General features: G+C 44.3%; 2 protein-coding genes across 4 annotated transcripts in view; both read right to left on the minus strand.

The window, feature by feature from the left end:
- TIMELESS (timeless circadian regulator) overlaps positions 1 to 19,278 on the minus strand; it is a 30,424-nt gene extending 11,146 nt beyond the window's left edge. The window contains exons 1-11 of one of the 2 annotated variants that reach the window (XM_049627352.1): positions 19,165 to 19,278; positions 6,225 to 6,385; positions 5,924 to 6,077; positions 4,048 to 4,162; positions 3,890 to 3,952; positions 3,249 to 3,350; positions 2,920 to 3,075; positions 2,544 to 2,677; positions 2,244 to 2,331; positions 675 to 851; positions 81 to 298 (exon numbers count right to left, since the gene is read on the minus strand). In XM_049627352.1, the coding sequence (XP_049483309.1) occupies positions 81 to 298; positions 675 to 851; positions 2,244 to 2,331; positions 2,544 to 2,677; positions 2,920 to 3,075; positions 3,249 to 3,350; positions 3,890 to 3,952; positions 4,048 to 4,162; positions 5,924 to 6,077; positions 6,225 to 6,309 (1,292 nt within the window). In that variant the 5' untranslated portion in view covers positions 6,310 to 6,385; positions 19,165 to 19,278. The remainder of the gene's footprint in view (positions 1 to 80; positions 299 to 674; positions 852 to 2,243; positions 2,332 to 2,543; positions 2,678 to 2,919; positions 3,076 to 3,248; positions 3,351 to 3,889; positions 3,953 to 4,047; positions 4,163 to 5,923; positions 6,078 to 6,224; positions 6,386 to 19,164) is intronic. The other variant, XM_049627351.1, reaches the window with a different exon arrangement.
- Positions 19,279 to 20,261: 983 nt separating this feature from the next.
- Positions 20,262 to 21,712, minus strand: part of MIP (major intrinsic protein of lens fiber) — a 16,824-nt gene continuing 15,373 nt past the window's right edge. For both annotated transcript variants that reach the window (XM_049627378.1, XM_049627377.1), the window contains one exon: positions 20,262 to 21,197. In XM_049627378.1, coding sequence (XP_049483335.1) covers positions 21,012 to 21,197 — 186 coding nt within the window. In that variant the 3' untranslated portion in view covers positions 20,262 to 21,011. The remainder of the gene's footprint in view (positions 21,198 to 21,712) is intronic.

A 21,712-nucleotide genomic window follows, 5' to 3' on the forward strand; every position in this document is an offset into this window, starting at 1 on the left:
AGTACCACCTGGAATTCAGGCACTCAGATTCCCAACCTAGCTGAGATGCCCACTCTGACCCATGTTCTCATCCCACTCACCGACGTGCCCAGGAGGCAGCTTCCTTGCGGTCCGTCAGCATCATTTCATAGTAGTTGGTGAGGTTCTGCTCAATGAAGTGGAAGGTACGGACACTGAGGGTCTCAGAAACCAGGCCTGGCCGGAAGGAGGCAGCTCGGTTGAAGGCCATGAAGAAAGCCAAGGCCCACATGTAGTAGGTCTCATCATGCTGCTGAGCCTTCTCTCGCAGCAGGTGATCCTAATGTCGGGGAGAAAAAGACCACCCTGTGACCCCAGGGCTTCCAACTTTCTCCTTGTCCTATGATGATGGGATAAACCCTAGACACCATTATAACCACATTCTAGGACCAGAATTTCCACCCTCTCTTGTTCTCCCCAGGTCTCTCCACATTCCTTTCCCCTTCCTCTGGGGCAATTTCTCTAAGCCTTTTTAAAACTGTCCCAGTTGTCCCACTCCTTCCTAACATCCTCACCATCTCTCAAGGGTGCCCTATACCTTGCCCAACTTCTAATCCACACTCTGGGGTCAGCCTCCTTCAGGCTCCTCCCCAGCTGCCCTTCTTACCCACCACTGGTCCCATCACCTCCCTATCCCATCCTCCCTAGGTTCTCACCTTCACTGAGCCCATGAGCCGGTTGTAACAGTTCTCCAGAAACTCAGAGCAGAAGTCTCTGAGGAAGAGTCTCACATTGAGGGCGGAGCGGCGTTGAATGGACAGCTCCTGGGCAGCCTGCCGACGTTTAGGCACCCTTCGGGGCTGCTTTCCCAAATCTGAACTGTAGTTTTGGAGCTGGGGGTGTACGTTGGGGGACCAGAATTACTCCTCATTACCACCCTCCCCTTGCAGCTCTTTCCACATCCCTAGTGCAACCATTTTCTCAGAAGAAACTCTTAGAAGGTTCTCTCCCTCTGGTACTAAATGAAGATACAGGTAAAGACAATAATGCCAGAGGCTCTATTTCTCCTACAGTCTCCAACTTACTTTCTTTTTTTTTAAAAAAAAAAAAATTTTTTTTTTTTAACATTTATTTATTTTTGAGACAGAGAGAGACAGAGCATGAACAGGGGAGGGGCAGAGAAAGAGGGAGACAGAGAATCCGAAACAGGCTCCAGGCTCTGAGCTGTCAGCACACAGCCCGACGCAGGGCTCGAACTCACAGACCGCGAGATCATGACCTGGGCCGAAGTCGGACGCTTAACCAACCGAGCCACCCAGGCGCCCCATCTTTCTTTCTTTTTTAAAGAGTATTCTTTTGGGCCTCCTGGGTGGCTCAGTTGGTTAAGCGTCTGACTTCGGCTCAGGTCATGATCTCACAGTTGGTGGGTATGAGCCCCGCTCAGGCTCTGTGCTGACAGCCTGGAGCCTGCTTCAGATTGTGTCTCCCTCTCTCTCTTCCCCTCCCTTGCTCACACTCTCTCAAAAATAAACATTAAAAAGGGGCGCCTGGGTGGCTCAGTCGGTTAAGTGTCCGACTTCAGCTCAGGTCACGATCTTGCGATCTCGCAGTCCGTGAGTTCGAGCCCCGCGTCAGGCTCTGGGCTGATGGCTCGGCGCCTGGAGCCTGCTTCCGATTCTGTGTCTCCCTCTCTCTCTGCTCCTCCCCCGTTCATGCTCTGTCTCTCTCTCTGTCTCAAAAATAAATAAACGTTAAAAAAAAATTAAAAAATAAAAAATAAATAAAAATAAACATAAAAAAAAAAACAAATGAGTATTCTTTTCTTTTAAGTTTATTTATTTATTTTTGAGAGAGGGAGAGAGAGAGAGCACGAGCAGGGGAAGGGTGGAGAGAGAGGGAGAGGATCCCAAGCTGGCTTGGCACTGTGAGCACTGAGCCTCACATAGGTCTCAAACCAACGAATCATGAGATCACGACCTGAGCCAAAATCAAGAGTTGGACACTCAACTCACTGAGCCACCCAGGGGCCCCTCCTACGGTCTCCAACTTTCTAAGCCCAGGAACAGAGATGCTTTATTTCCAGAGAGGCTTATTTACCTTTCTCTCTTTTTTTTCCTTTTATGATTTTAAGTAATCCCTACACCCAACATGGGGCTTGAACTCACAACCCTGAGATGAAGAGTCACATGCTCCACTGACTGAGCCAGCCAGCTGCCCCACTTGCTTACCTTTCTTAGGTACCTTTAACTCCACAATGTTCTCACCCAAGATGGGAGCATACTCACATTGTGGAGACCTTTATGAAAGATGAGGTCCCTCTCCCCAATGGATTTCAACCCCTGGACAATGTAGGAGCCCCCAAATCGAGAATGTCTGCAGTAAAAAAAAAAAAAAAAAAAAAAAAAAAAAAGTCCAGGGTGATTCCTCAAATTCTCTGGAAGCTTTATCCCTATTCTCTTTCATCAGCACATCAGAGCCTGCTGTAATTGCAAAGTGTTATCTGGTCACCACTATCTTAGCCTTTGGCCTTAGCATTCCATACTGATGGGATGGGAACATGGGTAGGGCAGATCCCTGCCACTCACCTGTTGCTTCGCTGAAGGGCTCGAGTCTTCTTTTCTGCCATTTCCCTCTGGCGTAATACCTCCAGTTCTGCCACATCTGTGCTCCGCTCCTTAGCTAAGCGCCCCTGTCCTACTCCTGCCAGCTGTTCAGGGTTCTAGATTTGGAATAAGGAGGGAAGAGTCAGAAGGACTGTCATTCCTTATTGTAGGTTCAGTCCTAGTGAAGACAGAAAAGGTGAATTAAATAGGACTGTTGAAGGTACCCCATATTCAAGACATAGCTACTCTGTTCCCCACCTGCCACCAGATAATTCGGCCATTATTACAAGAGTAATTCTGGCTATATAGCAGAAAAGTACATGGGTGAAGGGACTGGGGAAATAGGCCAGGTACTCACCTGGTCACGAAACATAAGGGAGACAATCTCTAGCACATGCAGGCTCCACTGTTGCTCAGCAGGTGAGCTGGCCAGAAAGAGAAGCAGGTCATCCAGGCCACTGAGGTGAATTGCCCAGAGAAGCTGGTCATGGACACTGGCGTCATCATCGATCCTCTGAGCAGTGAGTGTGATAAGGGGAAGAAGAGCAGTCATTCAGTTTCACTGCCCTGCCTTGAGGTTCTCCAACTCATCTCTTGAGCAAGGTTCCCCCTGACCTGTCAGAGGGCAGAAAAGCAAAAACGGGCACCTCATCCTAACCAAGCATAAGAAAGCAGACAACCTCTCACCTTTTCCTGATCAAGGTCGGCTGGAACATGGAGAATATTTCTGACCAGGAGCAGGATCCGTTCAATCAGCAAGTTGTCTTCCTCTTGTCGTTCCTCCCAGCCCTAGTCAGAAGGACAGTTAGAGGAAGACACTCCCTGTGGAAGGCAGGTGGCATCTACCCAGGCTGGGGGACGTAGGCCGAGAAGAGAACCAGGATTAAGAAGGAAGAAAAGAGGGGCACCTGGGTGGCTCAGCTGGTTAAGTGTCTGACTTTGGCTCAATTCATGATCTTGCGGTTCATGACCTCGAGCCCAGCATCGGGTTCTGTGCTGACAGCTCAGAGCCTGGAGCCTGCTTCAGATTCTATGTGTCCCTCTCTTTCTGCCCCTCCCCTGCTCGCACTCTGTCTCTCTCTCTCTCTCTCTCTCTCTCTCAAAAATAAACATTTTAAAAAAAGAAAAAAAAAAAAAAAAGAAGGAAGGAAAGAGTTCAAGCACTCCGGAGGCAGCAAGAGACAATGGATGGGACTATACATCTGCAAGGACTGAGGCCATATCTCCAAACTGTGCTGTCCTGACAATGCCCAGCCTGGCACCCTGCCCAGAGGAGGAGCAAGACACTGATGGTCCCCTGGGATCCTGGAAGGTGGAGACCCACTCACCAGCTGTAGCAGCTCATACAAAGTTTCACTGAGGACTCCAAAAGCCTTCTCACTGGCAAAGGCCTGTAAGATAGGGGAATGGACCTTAAGTGGCACCCACCTTCTCCTTCCCTACTGCCCCCAACTTCTGCCCCAGGGACTCTGAAGGAAAACCTCACCTCTTTGTAGGCCTGCAAGTAGGCTAGCACCTGCAGAAAATGGTGACGAAAGCTAGGTTCTTTGGGCACACTGCCAAAACAGAGCAAAGCTGGTTGTGTCAAGTTCACCATCAGCCTGGGGAAACAATGAAAGAGGGAGATGTTCTTACATTTCCCCGCCAGAGTCAAACACCAAAATCTACCAGTTCATGGAGTGCCTGGGTGGCTCAGTCAGTTAAGTGTATGACTTCAGCTCAGGTCATGATCTTGTGGTCCATGAGTTCGAGCCCCACATCAGGCTCTGTTCTGACAGTGCAGGGCTTGCTTCAGATTCTGTGTCTCCCTCTGTCTCTGCCCCTTCCCCACTCACATTCTGTCTCTGTCTCTCAAAAATGAATAAATGCTAAAAAAAATTTAAAAACGGGGCGCCTGGGTGGCTCAGTCAGTTAAACGTCCAACTTGGGCTCAGGTCATGATCTTGTGATTCGTGAGTTTGAACCCCACATTGGGTTGTCTGCTGTCAGCACAGAGCCCACTTCAGATCCTCTGTTCCCCTCTCTCTGCCCCTCCACTGCTCACATGCTCTCTCCTTCTCTTTTGAAAACAAATAAACATAAAAATATATATATATATTAAAAAAATTAAAAAACAAAAGCAAAGATATTTGCAAATGACATATCAGATAAAGGGTTAGTATCCAAAATCTATAAACAACTTATCAAACTCAACACCCAAAAACAAATAATCCAGTGAAGAAATGGGCAAAAGACATGAATAGACACTTCTCCAAAGAAGACATCCAGATGGCCAACCAACACATGAAAAAATGCTCAACATCACTCATCATCAGGGAAATACAAATCAAAACCACAATGAGATACCACCTTACACCTGTCAGAATGGCTAACATTAACAACTCAGGCAACAACAGATGTTGGCGAGGATGCGGAGAAAGAGATCTCTTTTGCATTGTTGGTGGGAATGCAAGCTGGTGCAGCCACTCTGGGAAACAGTATGGAGGTTCCTCAAAAAACTAAAAATAGAACTATCCTATGACCCAGCAATTGCACTATTAGGTATTTATCCAAGGGATACAGGTGTGCAGTTTCGAAGGGACACATGCACCCCCATGTTTATAGCAGCACTATCAACAATAGCCAAAGTACGGAAAGAGGCCAAATGTCCATCGATGGATGAATATTTAAAGAAGATGGAGTATTATATATACATATATATATATGTATATATGTATGTGTGTATATATATATGTATATATACATACGTACATATATACATATATGTATACAATGGAGTATTACTACAATGGTTTGTGTGTATATATATATATATATATATATACACTCCATATATACGTATATATACACACAATGGCGTATTACTTGGCAATCAAGAAGAATGAAATCTTGCCATTTGCAACTACGTGGAAGGAACTGGAGGGTATTATGCTAAGTGAAATTAGTCAGTCAGAGAAAGACAAATATATGACTGAGGTCATATGAGGACTTTAAGAGACAAAACAGATGAACGTAAGGGAAGGGAAACAAAAATAATATAAAAACAGGGAGGGGGACACAACATAAGAGACTCATAAATATGGAGAACAAACTGAGGGTTACTGGAGGGGTTGTGGGAGGGGGGAATGGGCTAAATGGGTAAGGGGCACTAAGGAATCTACTCCTGAAATCATTGTCGCACTATATGCTAACTAATTTGGATGTAAATTTTAAAACAAATTAAAATTAAAGGGAAAAAAAACAAAAAACTTACTAGAAAAAAAAAAAAAGCAAAAACAAAACAAAACAAACCCCACCAAAACCTATCAGCTCAAACACCAAGGGCTGGTGCATGGTAAAAGTTAAAACGCTGGGGAACCAACCTGATAACAGCATCGAAGAGAGGCTTGTCCTGGCGGTGTTGGGTAAGGATGGGTAGAAGGTCACTCTGCAGGATCTGGGCTGCCCCCAACTGTTGCCGCACATCGCGAGTGTCATCCTCATGCCTCAAGTAGCGGATCAAATCCTTTACACTCTCTTTAGGGACAGAATAAACACTTACAGGAAACCCTGGAAGAAGCTCCACCTTGGCCCATGTGCTATTCATACCCAGGACTTGAGAAATTCTACAGATCTCCTCGATTCAAGCAAGTTTTGTACCTGTTTTCTCCAAAAGGTACTCACCTAAGCAATCTGGTTCTTTGTGGTAAGTGTCTCCCTCTAAGTACCCAAGGGCACTACATGTGGCTAGAAGTTCACAATTCATCATGTACAAGTCCACACACCAGTGGACCGGCCACGAGAGATATAAGATATGTAGAAGCAGGACACAGAAATGATGAGGCCTGCAGAGACAGGGAAAGAAAACAAATGTAGCGTTCTCTCCATGAAAGGGAGAGGGGAACAGAACAGGACCCTAATGCTCTGAGTACTCTGAACAAGGTCCTCACATGCTTCGATTTTGTCAGAACCAAAAGTGCTAATCCTAGTTCCAGGAAAAGCTTAAATTAAGGCTTCTACCTAACCAAAACCAAGGAGGTGGAGCACCTGGGGGGCTCAGTCAGTTAAGTTCTGACTTCAGCTCAGGTCACGATCTCCAGTTCCTGAGTTTGAGGCCCAATATCGAGCTCTCTGCTATTAGTGCAGAGACCCCTTCAGAAACCCCCTCTTTCTGCCCCTTCTCCCACTCGTGCATGTTCTCTCTCAAAAATATATAAACATTGAAAAAACAAAAAGAAAACAAAAAAACAAGGAGGCTCCAAGTCTAAGAATTAAGTACCTGCCCCATACTCTAATAACTTAGAACTGAAACTATGAAAACGGTCTGTTTCAGAGTCAAGATAATGCATAGAAAGGTTGGTTAGAGAAAGGCATCAATTGTGAGACTTTGACCCTCAGAGAGCTCTGTAGCCTTTTAGAGGAGGGGGGGAATGAGCTTCCCTCTCCTTTACAGCTCCCTCCACCTCCTATAGCCCTTCCACACACCCTGTTACAGCTCTATGTACAAGGGCTCAAAAACCCAACTTTGACCATACAGTGATGCTACGTGGGCTCTAACACTTCTAGGAGGCCTGAGGCATCTGAGGCACTGGGGATGCATGGAGAAAGTTCCTTCACTCTCCTCCCCAATGTTACTCTTAAATTTTGGGAATCTTAGTAGAAGCTAGTGTCTAACAGAATGGGTGAGGAAAAGAATTAAACTGATTAAACTCCCCATCTTTCTCTAGAGAAGAATCATCTTCCTTTTCTAAAGCACGTCTCTTTTGATTAAAATCCTTACACCCTCATCGGATAATCAAGTAGGCAGAGATTCAGAATCTTGGATGTTTCAGAACCTGACATTGATAACACAGACACACACAAACACATTGCATTTACTAACCCGTTCCTGTGGAAAATCGGGAATATCTGTCAATCCTGTCCCCTCCACATTCAGCTACACTGCTCTCAGCCCTTGGTAGCTTCCCCTAAAAAGACCTTTCCCTGTTCCATACCTACCTCCAGCCTGACTCCACCCGTTCCCCCAGAGGAAATGGATAGTATCCAAGATACTGAGGTTTAATGCTTGATGTTATCTCCTTGCATTTATGTAACTGGTCTACTTCTCCAGGCTACCTGCTATCCTCTACCCCCTCCTAGTGCTAATCTACTTTCTGAATGCTCAGCCCAGCAAGAGTGAGCCTGTAAAACATTCACTGAATGACCAACTATAAAGTCTGAAGGGAGACTTCTCTTCAATGCCCTTTCTCATAGGACCTGTAGACCCTGAGACCTGGGGTTCAGTGTGGTAGGTATAGTGTGTGAGATCTCTGATTATCTCCTTAGCTACATCCAGCTTTTTCTTTTTCTTTCTTTTTTTTTAAGTAGGCTCCACAGTGTGGAGCCCAATGTGGGGCTTTAACTCGCAACTCTTAGATCAAGACCTGAGCTGAAATCAAGAGTCCAATGCTTAACTGACTGAGCCACCCAGGCGCCCCTTCCAGCTTTTCCAGACAGATCACTGGTGTGCTTACCTATGTGCACACACGCACACACACCCAGACTGAAGGGCTTCCCTGTCTGCTCTCTCCAAGTGGCAGCCTAGGAAGCTGACAACAGAACGGTCCATAAAGATGCTGAACTAGCACATCCTCCTCAAAATAAGACACAGCATCCCACTCTGGCACTAAAAGGTGTGAAATGATAAAGTCTTCTAACGAGAGACAAAGCCATGTCTGCGAGGCTCTAATAAGAAAGATAACCTCATACAGTCCCATCTCTCCTTCCCCTATATCTTGCCTCCTCCACTGTAGATCAATTCTATATAAAGATTCAGTATATGTAAAATTGGCCCAGCAGAGTACTCAAACATCTGCTTTCAACACATCACCACTTTACCTGAAAGGCAAAATTAACAGAGGTAGTAAGAGCTACCTGTTACCTGACTACCTATTACCTGGCAACCAAACTAAGATAGGGGAGGGGAAAGGAGATAGCAAAGGAGCAGCCCTTGCAGACATGAGAAGGGAAGATGTTATGTAAGAGACGCAGGACCTCAGGTTCTAATCCCCTGCAGTTTTGACAAAACCAGAAAGACACAGGCAAAGCAGAAGAAGAAATGGGTCAGAAGACCTATTATAAAGCTTTCAGGTTATGAAGCAAGCTGGCAAGCTTGGGCCTATTCATTAGAACTGGAATAACAGGGGCGCCTAGGTGGCTCAGTCGGTTGAGCGTCCCACTTCGGCTCAGGTCATGATCTTGAGGTCTGTGGGTTTGAGCCCTGCGTCGGGCTCTGTGCTGACAGCTCAGAGCCTGGAACCTGCTTTAGATTCTGTCTCCCTCTCTCTCTGCCCCTCCCCCACTCATGCTCTGTCTCTCTGTCAAAAATAAATAAACATAAAAAAAAAAAGAACTGGAATAACAGCTCTCACAGGTGTTTCAGCTGTGGAACACACTATTAAAAAAATCAGCCAGGGACAGAAAACTTACAGTTCACTCTTTTCATTCATTTAACTAGAAGCTACTCAGTCTGGTCTCATCTTCCTCTCCTAGACCACTTACAATCTGATTGTCTTATTCTCCTCTACTAAATGTTGTCCTATGCATTGCTGAATGCACTCAATTCTTTCATAGGAGAATCATTCAGTAGAAACAAACACAAAGAACAGTACAATGGTCAGAGGTGGGATCAGAGTCCTAGCTTCACTGCCTCCTTCCTATTCTTCACCAAGTCAGTCAGTCACAGAAAGGATGCTGTGGCAGCCACAGAGGTGCCCGTTCAGAGATTTTTCTTCAAGAAAGAGCTTATGGGGGCACCTGGGTGGCTCAGTTGGTTAAGCGTCCAGCTCTTGATTTCGGCTCAGGTCATGATCTCACACTCATGACATCAAACCCTGCATCAGGCTCTTTGGGGCTCCATGAAGCCTGCTTAAGATTCTCCCTCTCGAAAGAAAGAAAGGAAAAGAAAAGAACAGAACTTGTCATTCAGCTGCAAAGAATGCAGCTAGCTGACAGCTCCTCCAGGATCCACCTCAGTCCCATCTTTCCTGGGCAGTCCCCCAGCTAATGATAAGCATAGGGGTCCTGGGGCCTAGCCATTTCTGTCCAACAAGGATTCCTCTATTAGGCAATCTTTGCTTCTGAGTTTCTCACTGGCTCAGCTGAAACTCTCACCGCCCCCAACTTTCCTAGCCCCTTGATCTATCACAGGCACTCCTAACTCTATCTCAGTGTCTGCTCCCCAGAGGTCCTGAACTGACAGATCCCTACCCCACTTCCATTATACGGTTATTGTATTATGAAAATCCAGTTAAGTTACATCACAACACATTGCAAACTCAGATGGATAATATAAAGTTAAAATGAAAATCAGTGGTTTTCATGCTTTATGATTTCATGTACCATTATATATCCCCCAAGCTGGAGAAGCGATCTTGACTGGTAAGGATATTAAAAATAGGAACATTAAAAATAAGCACTTTTTTAAAACCCCATGGATATCTATTAACACCAATGTTTCATAAAAGGAAAAGCTTAACACACATATACAAAAAGTAGCTATTATATAATCTCAGCTATGTCCTTTCCCTTAAGGTACATAAACAAGTCTTTATCAAGAGTCACATGCTCTACTGACTGAGCCATCCAGGTGCCTCTGAAAGAATTAATTTTGAATTAATGGATTATCCTGGGTTATAACCTTTGAACCAATGAGCTCATTTCGGAGATTACAACCCAACAAAACAATTCAAAAAAGAGAAGTAATCACTGATACAAAACCAAAAACAATAACTCTTCCTAATACATTCTAGTTTATAAAATGTTTTCATAGCTTTAACTTCACTTTGAACCTCACAACAGACCTAAGTGATAAATACAATCATTTCCATTTCACAGGTAAAGAAACAGTCTCAGGTCTCAGAGAGAATAGAGAATATACACTTCAGTAAGATATTTATAGATGAGTTATCTTTAATGGCAAAGCCTTGGAAACAAGTCAGATATCCCAAGTCTGGGAACAGTTAGGAAAACTCTGGAATGTTAATAAACAATATAGCATATAAAAACTAACTGCAGGGCGCCTGGGTGCCTCAGTTGGTTGAATATCCGGCTCTTGGTTTTGGCTCAAGTCATGGTCTTGGGTTTGGGCCCTGCTTGGGATTCTTTCTCTCTCTTCCTCTCTCTGCCCCTCCCCTGCTCTCTCTCTCTTAAAATGGATAAATATCAAAAGCAAAAACAAAAACAAAAAAACACTGCACACTAAAATTCAAAAGCTTAGGGGCACCTGGATGGCTCAGGCATTTAAGCTTCTGACTTCAGCTCAGGTCATGATCTCTCTCTTGTATTTAAAAAAAAAATTTTTTTTAATGTTTATTTACTTTTGAGGGAGAGACAGAGTGAAAGCAGGAAAGGGGCAGAGAGAGATGGAGACACAGAATCTGAAGCAGACTCCAGGCTCTGAGCTGTCAGCATAGAGCCTGATGCGGGCTCGAACCCATGAAATGTGAGATCATGATGTGAGGCGAAGTCAGACATTCAAGTGACTGAGCCACACAGGTGTCCCAGGTCATGATCTCTTGGTTTGTGAATTAGAGCCCTGCATCTGGCTCTCTGCTGTCAACCCAGAGCTTGCTTCAGATCCTCTGGCCCCCTCTCTCTGCCCTTCCCCTGTTCAGGCACGTGCATGCATGCACATGCTCTCTCACTCTCAAAAATGAACAAACATTTAAAAAAAGGATTAAAAAATGAACAAACATTTTAAAAACAGGTGTTTAAAATAAATAAAAATTCAAAGGCTTACATTTTAAAAAAGGCACATAAAGTAGAACGTTCACAGTAATAACCACATAAAAATGTGAATGCTCTGGAGGTATCTGGGTGGCTCAGTCAATTAAGCATCTGGCTTCGGCTCAGGCCATGATCTCACATTTCGTGGGTTCGAGCCCCACATCGGGCTCTATGCTGACAGCTTGCCCTGCGTCCGGGTTCTGTGCTGACAGCTTGGAGCCTGGAGCCTGCTTCAGATTCTGTGTCTCCCTCTCTCTCTGCCCCTCCCCTACTTGCACTTTGTCTCTCTCAAAAATAAGCAAATGTTAAAAAAGTAAATAAATAAAATAAAGATATTCAGGGCGCCTGGGTGGCTCAGTCGGGTTAAGCGTTGGACTTTTGATTTTGACTCAGGTCATGATCTTGAGGTTCATGAGATTGAGCCCTGCACCAAGCTCTGTGCGGACAGTGCAGAGCCTGCTTGGGATTCTCTCTCTCCTCTCTCTCTTCCCCTCCCCCACTGGCACGTGCACTCTCTCTCAATCAAAGAAACTTAAAAATAAATAAAGGTATCCTGGGGTGACTGGGTGGCTCAGTCAGTTAAGCGGCCGACTTTGGCTCAGGTCATGATCTCAGTTTGTCAGTATGAGCCCCACATCAGGCTCTGCTGTCAGCACAGAGCCTGCTTCAGATTCTTTGTACCCCTCTCTCTCTCTGCCCTTACCCCGCTCATGTTCTTGCTCTCTCTCGCTCTCTCTCAAAATTAAACATTAAAATTTTTTTTAATATAAATAAATAAAGGTATTCATTGTTTTCAATTCTTGTAGCAAAATGGTACTTTTCAATAAAAACGGCAAAGGTAGCCATTGCTGTGCTCACAGGTTTTCCCTCCCATTCTCACTCTCCTAGCCCAAAGGTCTCCTTCTAACAGTTCTTCAGAAGGAATGGGGGCAGCTGGGCTAGCTGACTGAGAGTTATTGTCCATTCACTGTTTCCACCCACAGAGATGCAGGAACCTCGTGTCTTCTCCCAAAGTCTCCTCTGGTCTCTTTCAGCAGCCCTCCCTCTTTGTGTTTTATTTTATTATTATTATTTTTTTATTTTGCACAGTAAATGAGTTTTGAAGCAGCCCAAACTCTTGTGTTGCTGTGAACATGAAAGGTTAATCCTGACGCACAGACAAGAGAGTGGGGTTTCACGATAGTTAGCTCCACTAAATCCTTTCCTCCTGCAAAGAGGGAAAAGGAGAAGCCGTACACACTATTTCCAGTCATGGGACAAACAGATAAACACAAGTCTGTAATTTCTCTGTTCTAATCAGAGCACTTTATTACACTTCCTGAATTTTCTGTTTTGGAAACAACTTCCCCCATGTTGCCTCTTTCACTCATAACAGAGGCAAAACAGAAAAACCAGCACCATCCTGGCTTGCCAAAGAATCAATGGAAAAGAGGGAAATTCTCTTTTTTTTTCAATAATAAACTCCTGGATAGATTTTTCGGATTTTTTGGTTTGCTTTGTGAAAGCAATGGCCTCCAAAGTTCTGGATTTCATAGATAGATCTTTAATTTTTTATTTTTTTAATTTAGGGAGACTAACATAAGATTGCCAACTTTAAATTTTGTAACTTAAGGATACTTAGGAACACACACACCCCTCATATACTGCTGTTTATAAATATTTCAGCTGCTGTGGAAAATAGGCAATTCCTCAAAATGTTGAACACAGAGTTATCATAAGACCCAGCAATTCCACTCTTAGATATTTATCTGAGAGAAATAAAAAGTATGTGTTCACAAAAACTTGTACACGAATGTTCATAGCATTATTTATAATAGTCACAATGTGGAAAAAACCCCAAATGTCCATCAACCGATGAACAGATATAAACAAAAATGGAATGGAATAAAAAAACAATGGAATATTTAACAATAAAAAGGAATGAAGTACTGATACATGCTCCAATATGGATGAAACTTGAAAACGTTATTTTCAGTAAAAGAAGCCAAACACAAAAGGTTGCATACTGTTTGCTTCCATTTATATGAAATGTCCACAGAATAGGCAAATCCATACAGACACAAAGTAGATTAGCAGTTGCCAGAATGGGGGGGGGGGGGGGGGGGGGGGGGAGGGAGGAGAGGTGGAGTACTGTTAGTAGGTACCTACAGAGTTTCTTTTGGGGGTGATGAAAATATCCTAATGTTAGATAGTGGTAATGGTTGTCCAGCTCTGTGGACTGTACACTTTAAAAGGGTGAATTTTATGGTATGTAAATTATATCTTAATAAAGCTGTTTACAAAAAAAAACTTCCCACACAATTACTATATATTCTATTTTCACTATTTAAACACCAAAAAAAAAAAAAAAAAAAGAACCCCAAACAAAACAACAAAGCGGGCGCATGGGTGGCTTGGTAGGTTAAGTGTCCCACTCTTGATTTTGGCTCAGGTCATGATCTCAAGGTCATGATCAAGCCCCGTGTTGGCCTCTGTGCCAACAGCATGAGCCTGCTTGGGGTTCTCTCTCTTTCTGTGCCCCTCCCCAACGTGTGCATGCATGTACACTCACTCTCTCTGTCGCTCTCAAAATAAATAAATAAACATTTCAAAAAAAACTACAAATAAAATCTCAGGACAAAGTACAGTCCATTAAATTTTATAAACTTGAATTTATGAAAAAAACTAACTCTATTTTACTTTCACATTTTATCATAGACAGCTGGGAACTTTGTCAAACATCTTACAGCCAGCAGACCTTGACATTTAAAGGGATGTTAGTTACTTTTGTCACTCAACTAAGTACCAAGTGGTTCAGACAAAGCAATATTCCTCTGAAATTAATACTTGTAGGCCTCAAAATGCAAGAATCAAATAAAAACAAAGGATAAAATATTAAATACACTTGGTATTGAAATTAGAAAATTAACTCACTTCTTGAAAACAAAATAAAACCAAACAAAAACTCTGCCCCAAATCAACTCTAAGAACCAGCTTTGAGAATCATTAGTATGAACAGAATGACTGTTGGCATTTGGATTCTAGTTCTGTCCAGTACCAAATTGGTGATCTTGGGTATATGGCTTAACCTAAACCTCAGTTTCCTTGTCAGTATAGTAAGAAAATAAACGGGGAAGTTTGAATCAGATCATGCATGGAAAGCAGTTCTACTCAAAGCATGGCATGCAGACCACTGTTGGTCCACAAACTGTTAGCAGTCTGCATACAGTACAGACACAAAGCGTACACATTTAGAATGTCTTACGGCAGGTGAGAGTTAATGTTTGTTGAATCTGATAATTTTTAAAAGTCTACATTCTGTAGTTTTTTCATGTTATTTTTCTAGTAATTCAATTTAGTTCAGGTCCTGACTATCTCTAGAGTACTCAACTGCTTCCTAACCTCTATCCCTGCTTCCAGTCTTAAGTCTATTCATAACATGGTTACCAGATTTTGACCATATAACCACCCTACTTAAAACCTTTCAATGGCTATGTAAGAAACTTCATAGTGATTGTCTCTGGGGAGAACGGGGGAGGAGGAGTCTAGGGTAGGAGAAACATTTATCTTTCACTCTAGTACTACTTGAATTGTTTATCATTAGTAATCAAACAGTCCCAGTATTTTGCAAAAAAAGTGTTTTTAGAAAAGTATGTTATAGGTCAATTGTAACTCAGTAAACCTGGGGGGAAAAAGAAAGAAAGAAAAATACTGATGTGTAACAGCTTGGGGGGAGAAACCTACCGTGTCCTTTACCAAGATAATTTGAGAAGCACTGATACCAGGCACTTTACTGAATACTAAGCACAAAGTAAGGACTCTCAAAATATTAACTTCCTCTCCATCTACTGGATTCTATAGTCAACCACTAAATGCTTACGTAGAGCCCCCAAGGTGAAAAGACAAATGTTGTGTGGGTGCTAAAGCAATTTAAGAAATTTAGTTGCAGAAATAAAGCCCACCCGATATAGAACAAACAACATAAAAGACAAATCAGTACAAGCTCTAATTAAGTGATATTGAAAAAAATTTCTGAAAAACTAGGGCTCTTTTCAGGTTAAAGTGGTCAAGAAGGTTTTTGTCAGAGGAAGTGTGATTAGACCCAGGCCTTCAAAGGTTGCATAGGATTCAGGCAGCTGAGAGGCAGAGGAGTATTTAGACAGAGAACTGCCAGAGCAAAAGCAGGGAGGGAGCTACTCTGGGCAGGTGAGACTAACAGGAAAGCAGTAGAAATGAGGGGTTGGAACTGACTTTATGGGACAACCTTGTCTTTGTCTACCAATTCAAGGATTTAGAACAAAAGCCAGAAGTCAGTCCTTGAAGATTTTTGAGCTGAAAAGCAAATGATCAAACTGGGGAGGCACAAGCAGTATCCCGTAACCTACTATTGGATCACTCTCTGTGAGGTGTGTCAATCTTTTTCCTTTCCCTGCTTTCACCATACAAAAGATCCCAACCTCAGATCAATCCAACCATCTACTTTCTAGACTCGAACTTAAATCATGATTCAGATTTGCTGAAGAAAACCAAACAACCGTGCAGAATGGTACATAACCACTGTGTAGTCTCCAACCTCAGCGTGGCCCAGCAAATCTTTTTTAGTGTTCCTAGTTCACTTCCTATTCTCATTCCCAAGGAACAACTGTTACTAGCTTTCACTGTTATCCTCAAGCCCCTCAACTGCACTGCTTCCTGGACCTCATTTGGTGTCTCTGCCCCTTTCCTCTAGGTAACAACTGAGGTCATCAGACAAGAAAGAACTCTCTCAACTTTCTCTGCCCAAGCCTAAAAATGTACATATTTCAAGTCCCACCCAGACTTCTTTGCTTCTAATTTAAGCAAGCCCTCCATTTGTGATTAATCAATCACTTCCTGTCCCTTAATTGACTGTTCCTCTTTTTTTAAGATTTTATTTTTCTTAAATAATCTCTATACCCAATGTGGGACTCAAACTTACAACCCCAAGATCAAGAGTCATATGCTCCATTGACTGAGTCAGGCAGGCACCCTGGTTGTTCCTCATTTCTCATGTTTCTAGTCTTCTCTTTATATTGGCCCATCCCCATGTAAGTTGCTTAAAGCTCTTCCATCTCAGGGAGGAGAAAATCCAACATAAAACAATTACCTTTCCTTGACCCCATATTGGCTTCTCCTTCTCTCCTCCTTAAGCACAGATGTTCATAGGCCTTTGTCTTCATTTCTCTTCCAGTCTTACACTACACAGCTTCCTTGGGCAAACTCCTCCATTCCCATGGCTTCAACCACCATCTCTGTCATTAGCCAGCAAACCTATACCCTTGCTATACTGAGCTCTCATGGTGCCGATCTCATATTTCACTAATGAATAGCATTCTCCATCTTTATGCCTCATAGATACCTCACATTCAACATGTCCAAAATGTGTTCTCTTCCCCCCAAATGTGTCTCTACTTCTAGTTTGGATCTCTTTAGGGACCGACACTATCTACTCAGTCATTCACATAGGAAAGCTAGGCGTCATCCTAGATACCTCAAGTCATTAACTCGGGCTAATTCTACTTCCTTAAGCTCTCCTATCCAGCCCCTATAAATCCCCATTGGTACTGCCTTAGTTCAGACCCTGAGTATCTCTAGCTTAGATTACTCAACCACTTCCTAACTTCTTTTCCTGCATCATCTTGTTCTCTTAAGTATTCACAAAATGGTTACTAGAGTTGGCCATATAACCACCCTGCTTAAAACCCTTCAATGGATGGAGTACCTGGGTGGCTCAGTCAGTTAAGCACCCAAATTCTGATTTCAGCTCTGGTCATGATTTCCCAGTTTCTTGAGTTCAAGCCCTGTGTCAGGCTCTGAGCTGATCCTGTGAAGCCTGCTTGGGAGACTCACTCTCTCCCTGCCCCTCCCCTCCTCACACTCTGTCTCTCTCAAAATAAATAAACTTAAAACAAAACAAAACCTTTCAATGAATACATAAGAAACTCCATGGTGACTGTCTCTGGGGAGAATGGGGGGAGCTATAATAAAAGAAATATTTACCTTTCACTTTAGTACTATTTGAATTTTTACCATAACATGCACTACTGTAATACAAAACTAAAGTTTCAGCAGCTGCAAATGTCTACGTACAAAGTCCTTCATAATCTCCCTGATTACTTTTTAAGCTACTCTCTCAAGACAATCTTCCTGAATGCCCTAAAGTCTATCCTTTTATCTTTCAAGGCTCTGCCCAAATGGTACCTCCTCCTGACTTTTCCATGCAGGAGACCTCTCTCTCCTGTGTCTACTTTGTGCCATAAATACACTTCCATCATGGCATTTACAGACCATGTTGTAATACTTAAACATTGTTTGAAATTTCCTCCCTTAGGAGGAGGGCATATTCCCTGAAGGCATAAAGTATTTCTTTTTCACCTTTGAATTGTCAGTCTAGTTACCAAAATCAAAATTTATAATGGGTGGGGCTTGGACCAGAGTGTTTTGAAAATGTTCACCTGCTGATTCTAACTCAATCCACTGCTAACAACTGCACTAAATTATAAACTCCTTGAGATCAGGAATCATTGTGACCAGCACAATGTAAATGATCAATAAACAGTTTCTAAACTGGAACTGAAGTAGAGGGAGGAAAAGTTGGAGCTGGAGATTTGGAGGCATCAGGATACAAGGTGTGTGAAACTGTGGCAGTAAGTAAGCTTGTTCAAGAGAATATAAAGTGAGAGGAGTAAGAAAGCCAGGGCAGACTTGTCACCCAGTAAATGCAGAGGGCTCATTTACATGAGTTTTTCCATACAGACTGAGTTCCTTAAGGTCAGGAACTCTGTCCTATTCATCTCTGTCTGTCCACCTGTCACAGAGCACAGTGCATGGTACCTGTTAGGAGCTCAGGAACCTTTTACTGGGTTGTATCAGCGACACTGATAATAGAGGGAGGTACAAAACTTCAAGAACACAAAGAAAGAAGTGACTACTTTGGCCAAGGTCGGGGGGGGGGGGGGGGGGGGGGGGGGAGGACTGGAAACAGACGTTTTTCAGAGGGACAAGTGAGCTCAGTCCTGAAAGAGAAGTTCATTTGGCAAAGACATGGCCAGAACTTCAAGTAGAGGGAACAGCAGGGCACAGGTACCAAGACATGAAACAGCACAATGCATACACCCTTTCCATGTGACAGAGTCAAGTGCATGATACAGAAAAAATGTTAGGGAACTTTAGAAAATGAAGCTGAGAGGATCTGACTGTGAAGGGTCATGGATGCCGACTAAGGATTTAAGCCTAACTGTGGGTGGCCAATGAGGAGTTTTAAATATAATCTGAAATTACCAGATTGATTTTTTATAAAGTAACTCTGGTAGCAGCTCGAAGGGCAAAGAATTGAGACTCAAGGGAAGGAGCTTAGTTAGTGGCTGGCAGTCCAGCTAACAAACCCAAGCAAAAACTGTATCCTCCTTAAGTCTTATACCAGAGAGAAAGGAGGGAAGGGAATGAGAAATCCATGCCGTAAAATCCCAAGATTCACGTCAAGCGACCTGCTGATCGCTAAGCTGCGCTTGTTTGGGGTCTGAACTGGATGGGAAGGAAGTTCCGAAGTGAAAATGCCCTGGACCTTTCGGTTCTACCTCAAGAGTTCCAAGCCCCTTCCCATCACGACCCCACCCCTGCGCGAAGACCAACTGTACTGAGGGGCGCGGGGAGAACAAAGGAGCGTTTCGAGCAAACGGGGAACGCTGCGGCACCTACTTCGGACTCGGGGGCGAAGAATTGCGCGTGCGCACCTAAAGCGCGTGCCCCGCCCCCTGTCTTTAAATCTGGCGGCGGGAAAGGGGACTCCGCACTTGCCAAGAGTGCACCCGCGGCTCCGAAAGGACGCCATCCGCTAGAGCCCTCTCTCCCACACACTCACCCGCTCCCCGCCGGTCCTCAGGATCCCCGCGGAGCCAACGGCCCGCAGGCCCCCAGCCGCAGCCTTTCCCGCCACCCGGCTCAGCGAGACCAATCCCCGCCTGCGTGGGAGCGGGGCGGGGCGAACTGGGCTGGTGCATATGACCCCAAGCGAGCAGGGGGTGGTGGTGATGAAGTAAGGAAAAGGGAAGCGAGTACACGTACTGTTTTATCTGAGTCCATTCCCTATATTGAGCTAAGAACCACAGCGCTATGAATTTTCTGCCAACTTAAAATAATAGAAATCAAAATCCGATTAGAGGTAAATTTACAAACGTTCTCTTCCCCTTCTCCTAGTCAAGTGGATTATTCCAAAGTCCCACTGGTTAGTTAGAAAAATTAGGCTCTATTTGGGAGGAAGTGGAGTTGAGCTAAGGGCTAGAGTGGTCTTTTGTGGGCGGGGTGCCTTTCACGCTAGAGAGATAGGCTTAAAGCTAGCGAAGCGTGCAGACGCCTAAAAGGAAGAGAACAACAGTAAATATACATTGGTAAGTTGAGAATCTCCTCTGGACTCTGCTGAGTGTATTTTGCCCATGACAAAAGAAGATAGGGCTCAAACGAATAATTATCTCATGAAATATTAATCATTTGAATAGAACGAATCGATTTCTAGAATATGAACAGAGAATTGCTGAAGATGAAAGGACACATGAGAAAAGTGAAAAGACGCACACACAAAAAAAGGAAAATAAAGACTATAAAACTAGGGGTAAAAGATACCATTTGAAGGGTGTTTTCAGTTGCTCTAACTAAATTAAGACTCTGAGGGTCAAAGACTCTTCCCTCCTACTGCCCCCCCCCCCCCCCCCCCCTCCATGATTTGCTCCCCTGCCTCATGATTTGCTCCAGGCATCAGATTTCCTGTTTTGACTTTAGGGAACCCTTCTGTGGCTTAAGTACCTTCTGCCTGAAGGCCCTTTTGGGAATGTCTGGCAAAACAGCTAAACTAGTTAGTTTTTCTAGATTCTAGGCTCACCCTACCCCTTGTTTAGGTTGGGAGCTCACTGGCCCAGGGCCTCCAAAGAGATCCATCATACCAGAATGAACACAAAACCCAGCCAGTGGATGTAGACAAGTTTATGTGGCTTTACAGAACAGTTCAAACCCCAGTGTTCACTTTTCTCAGAGCTACTTCCCCACCCAAGTCCTTGGGGCAAGCATCCCTGAGATAAGTAGACTACACTCTTCGATTAACTTCCCCAAAACTTTCTGGTACAATTGCAACCTGATCTGGGGCTAATAACGCCATTTCCTCTCTCCCTGCCTCCAGCCCCTTCCACCCAACCCTTGGAATGCCTTGTCTCCATCTGCCTCCTATGAAGAGTACTCCCTGCTTCCCTGCTCCTGCAGAAACCTAGGGTCATAAACTTGACTTGGCAGCAAGGTAAAGGCCCAAGCTTAAAGGTCTTGGTTCCTGTGCTCACCACACTGGGTTGGGAGAGGAAGGTAAAGGATGACACCTTTTTTCCTTTCCCTACCTCTCCTGCTGTGCCCCAAAACTTAGACACAGCCACATTCACTCACATTCATACGCACAATCATGCACACACAGCGGCGAAGAGAGGTGGGATGGAGAGGAAGGGAAGTTTGCACAAACCAGCTCATGAATGCAACTTGAAAGATTTCACACGGCAAAAGGCAAAACACACACACACACACACACACACACACACACACACACACACACACATAAATTAAAAAATAAAGAAATACATGTCCCTCCCCCAGTCTCTTTCTTCATCCAGGCGCTGGCTCAGCCCCTCTGAATAAACCCAGAAGCTTCCTACTCCCTCTGGCCAACTGGAGCTTTCACAGGGCCTGGGTCTTCAGTTCAACAGGTTCCCCTGTGCCCTCTGGTTGTCCATTGGAGTCACTGGGCCTGGCACCCTTGAGAATAGACAGTCTCTCAGAAACACTCTTAAGCCGGGGGAAGAGGAGAAAGTCGTAGAGGAGACTGCCTAGTCCTCCTCCAATGATTGGGCCCACCCAGTATACCTGTAGGAAAAGGAGAGGAATAATCAGACTTGGGGAAGGGATCAAGAGCAAGTGGGATGCCTGGGTGGCTCAGTTGGTTAACTGTCTAACTTTGGCTCGGGTCATGATCTCACAGTTCGTGGGTTTGAGCCCCACATCAGGCTCTGTGCTGATAGCTAGGAGCCTGGAGTCTGCTTCAGATTCTGTGTTTCCCTCTCTCTCTGCCTCTCCCCTGCTCATGCTCTGTCCACCCTTTCTCTCAAAAATAAATAAACATTGATCAGGCTCTGGGCTGATGGCTCGGAGCCTGGAGCCTGTTTCCGATTCTGTGTCTCCCTCTCTCTCTGCCCCTCCCCCGTTCATGCTCTGTCTCTCTCTGTCCCAAAAATAAAAAAAAATAAATAAATAAAAAAATAAAAAATAAAGGGGCGCCTGGGTGGCGCAGTCGGTTAAGCGTCCGACTTCAGCCAGGTCACGATCTCGCGGTCCGTGAGTTCGAGCCCCGCGTCAGGCTCCGAGCCATCAGCCCAGAGCCT

Source organism: Panthera uncia, chromosome B4 (genome assembly GCF_023721935.1).
Source record: "Panthera uncia isolate 11264 chromosome B4, Puncia_PCG_1.0, whole genome shotgun sequence".
NCBI classification, from domain to species: domain Eukaryota; kingdom Metazoa; phylum Chordata; class Mammalia; order Carnivora; family Felidae; genus Panthera; species Panthera uncia.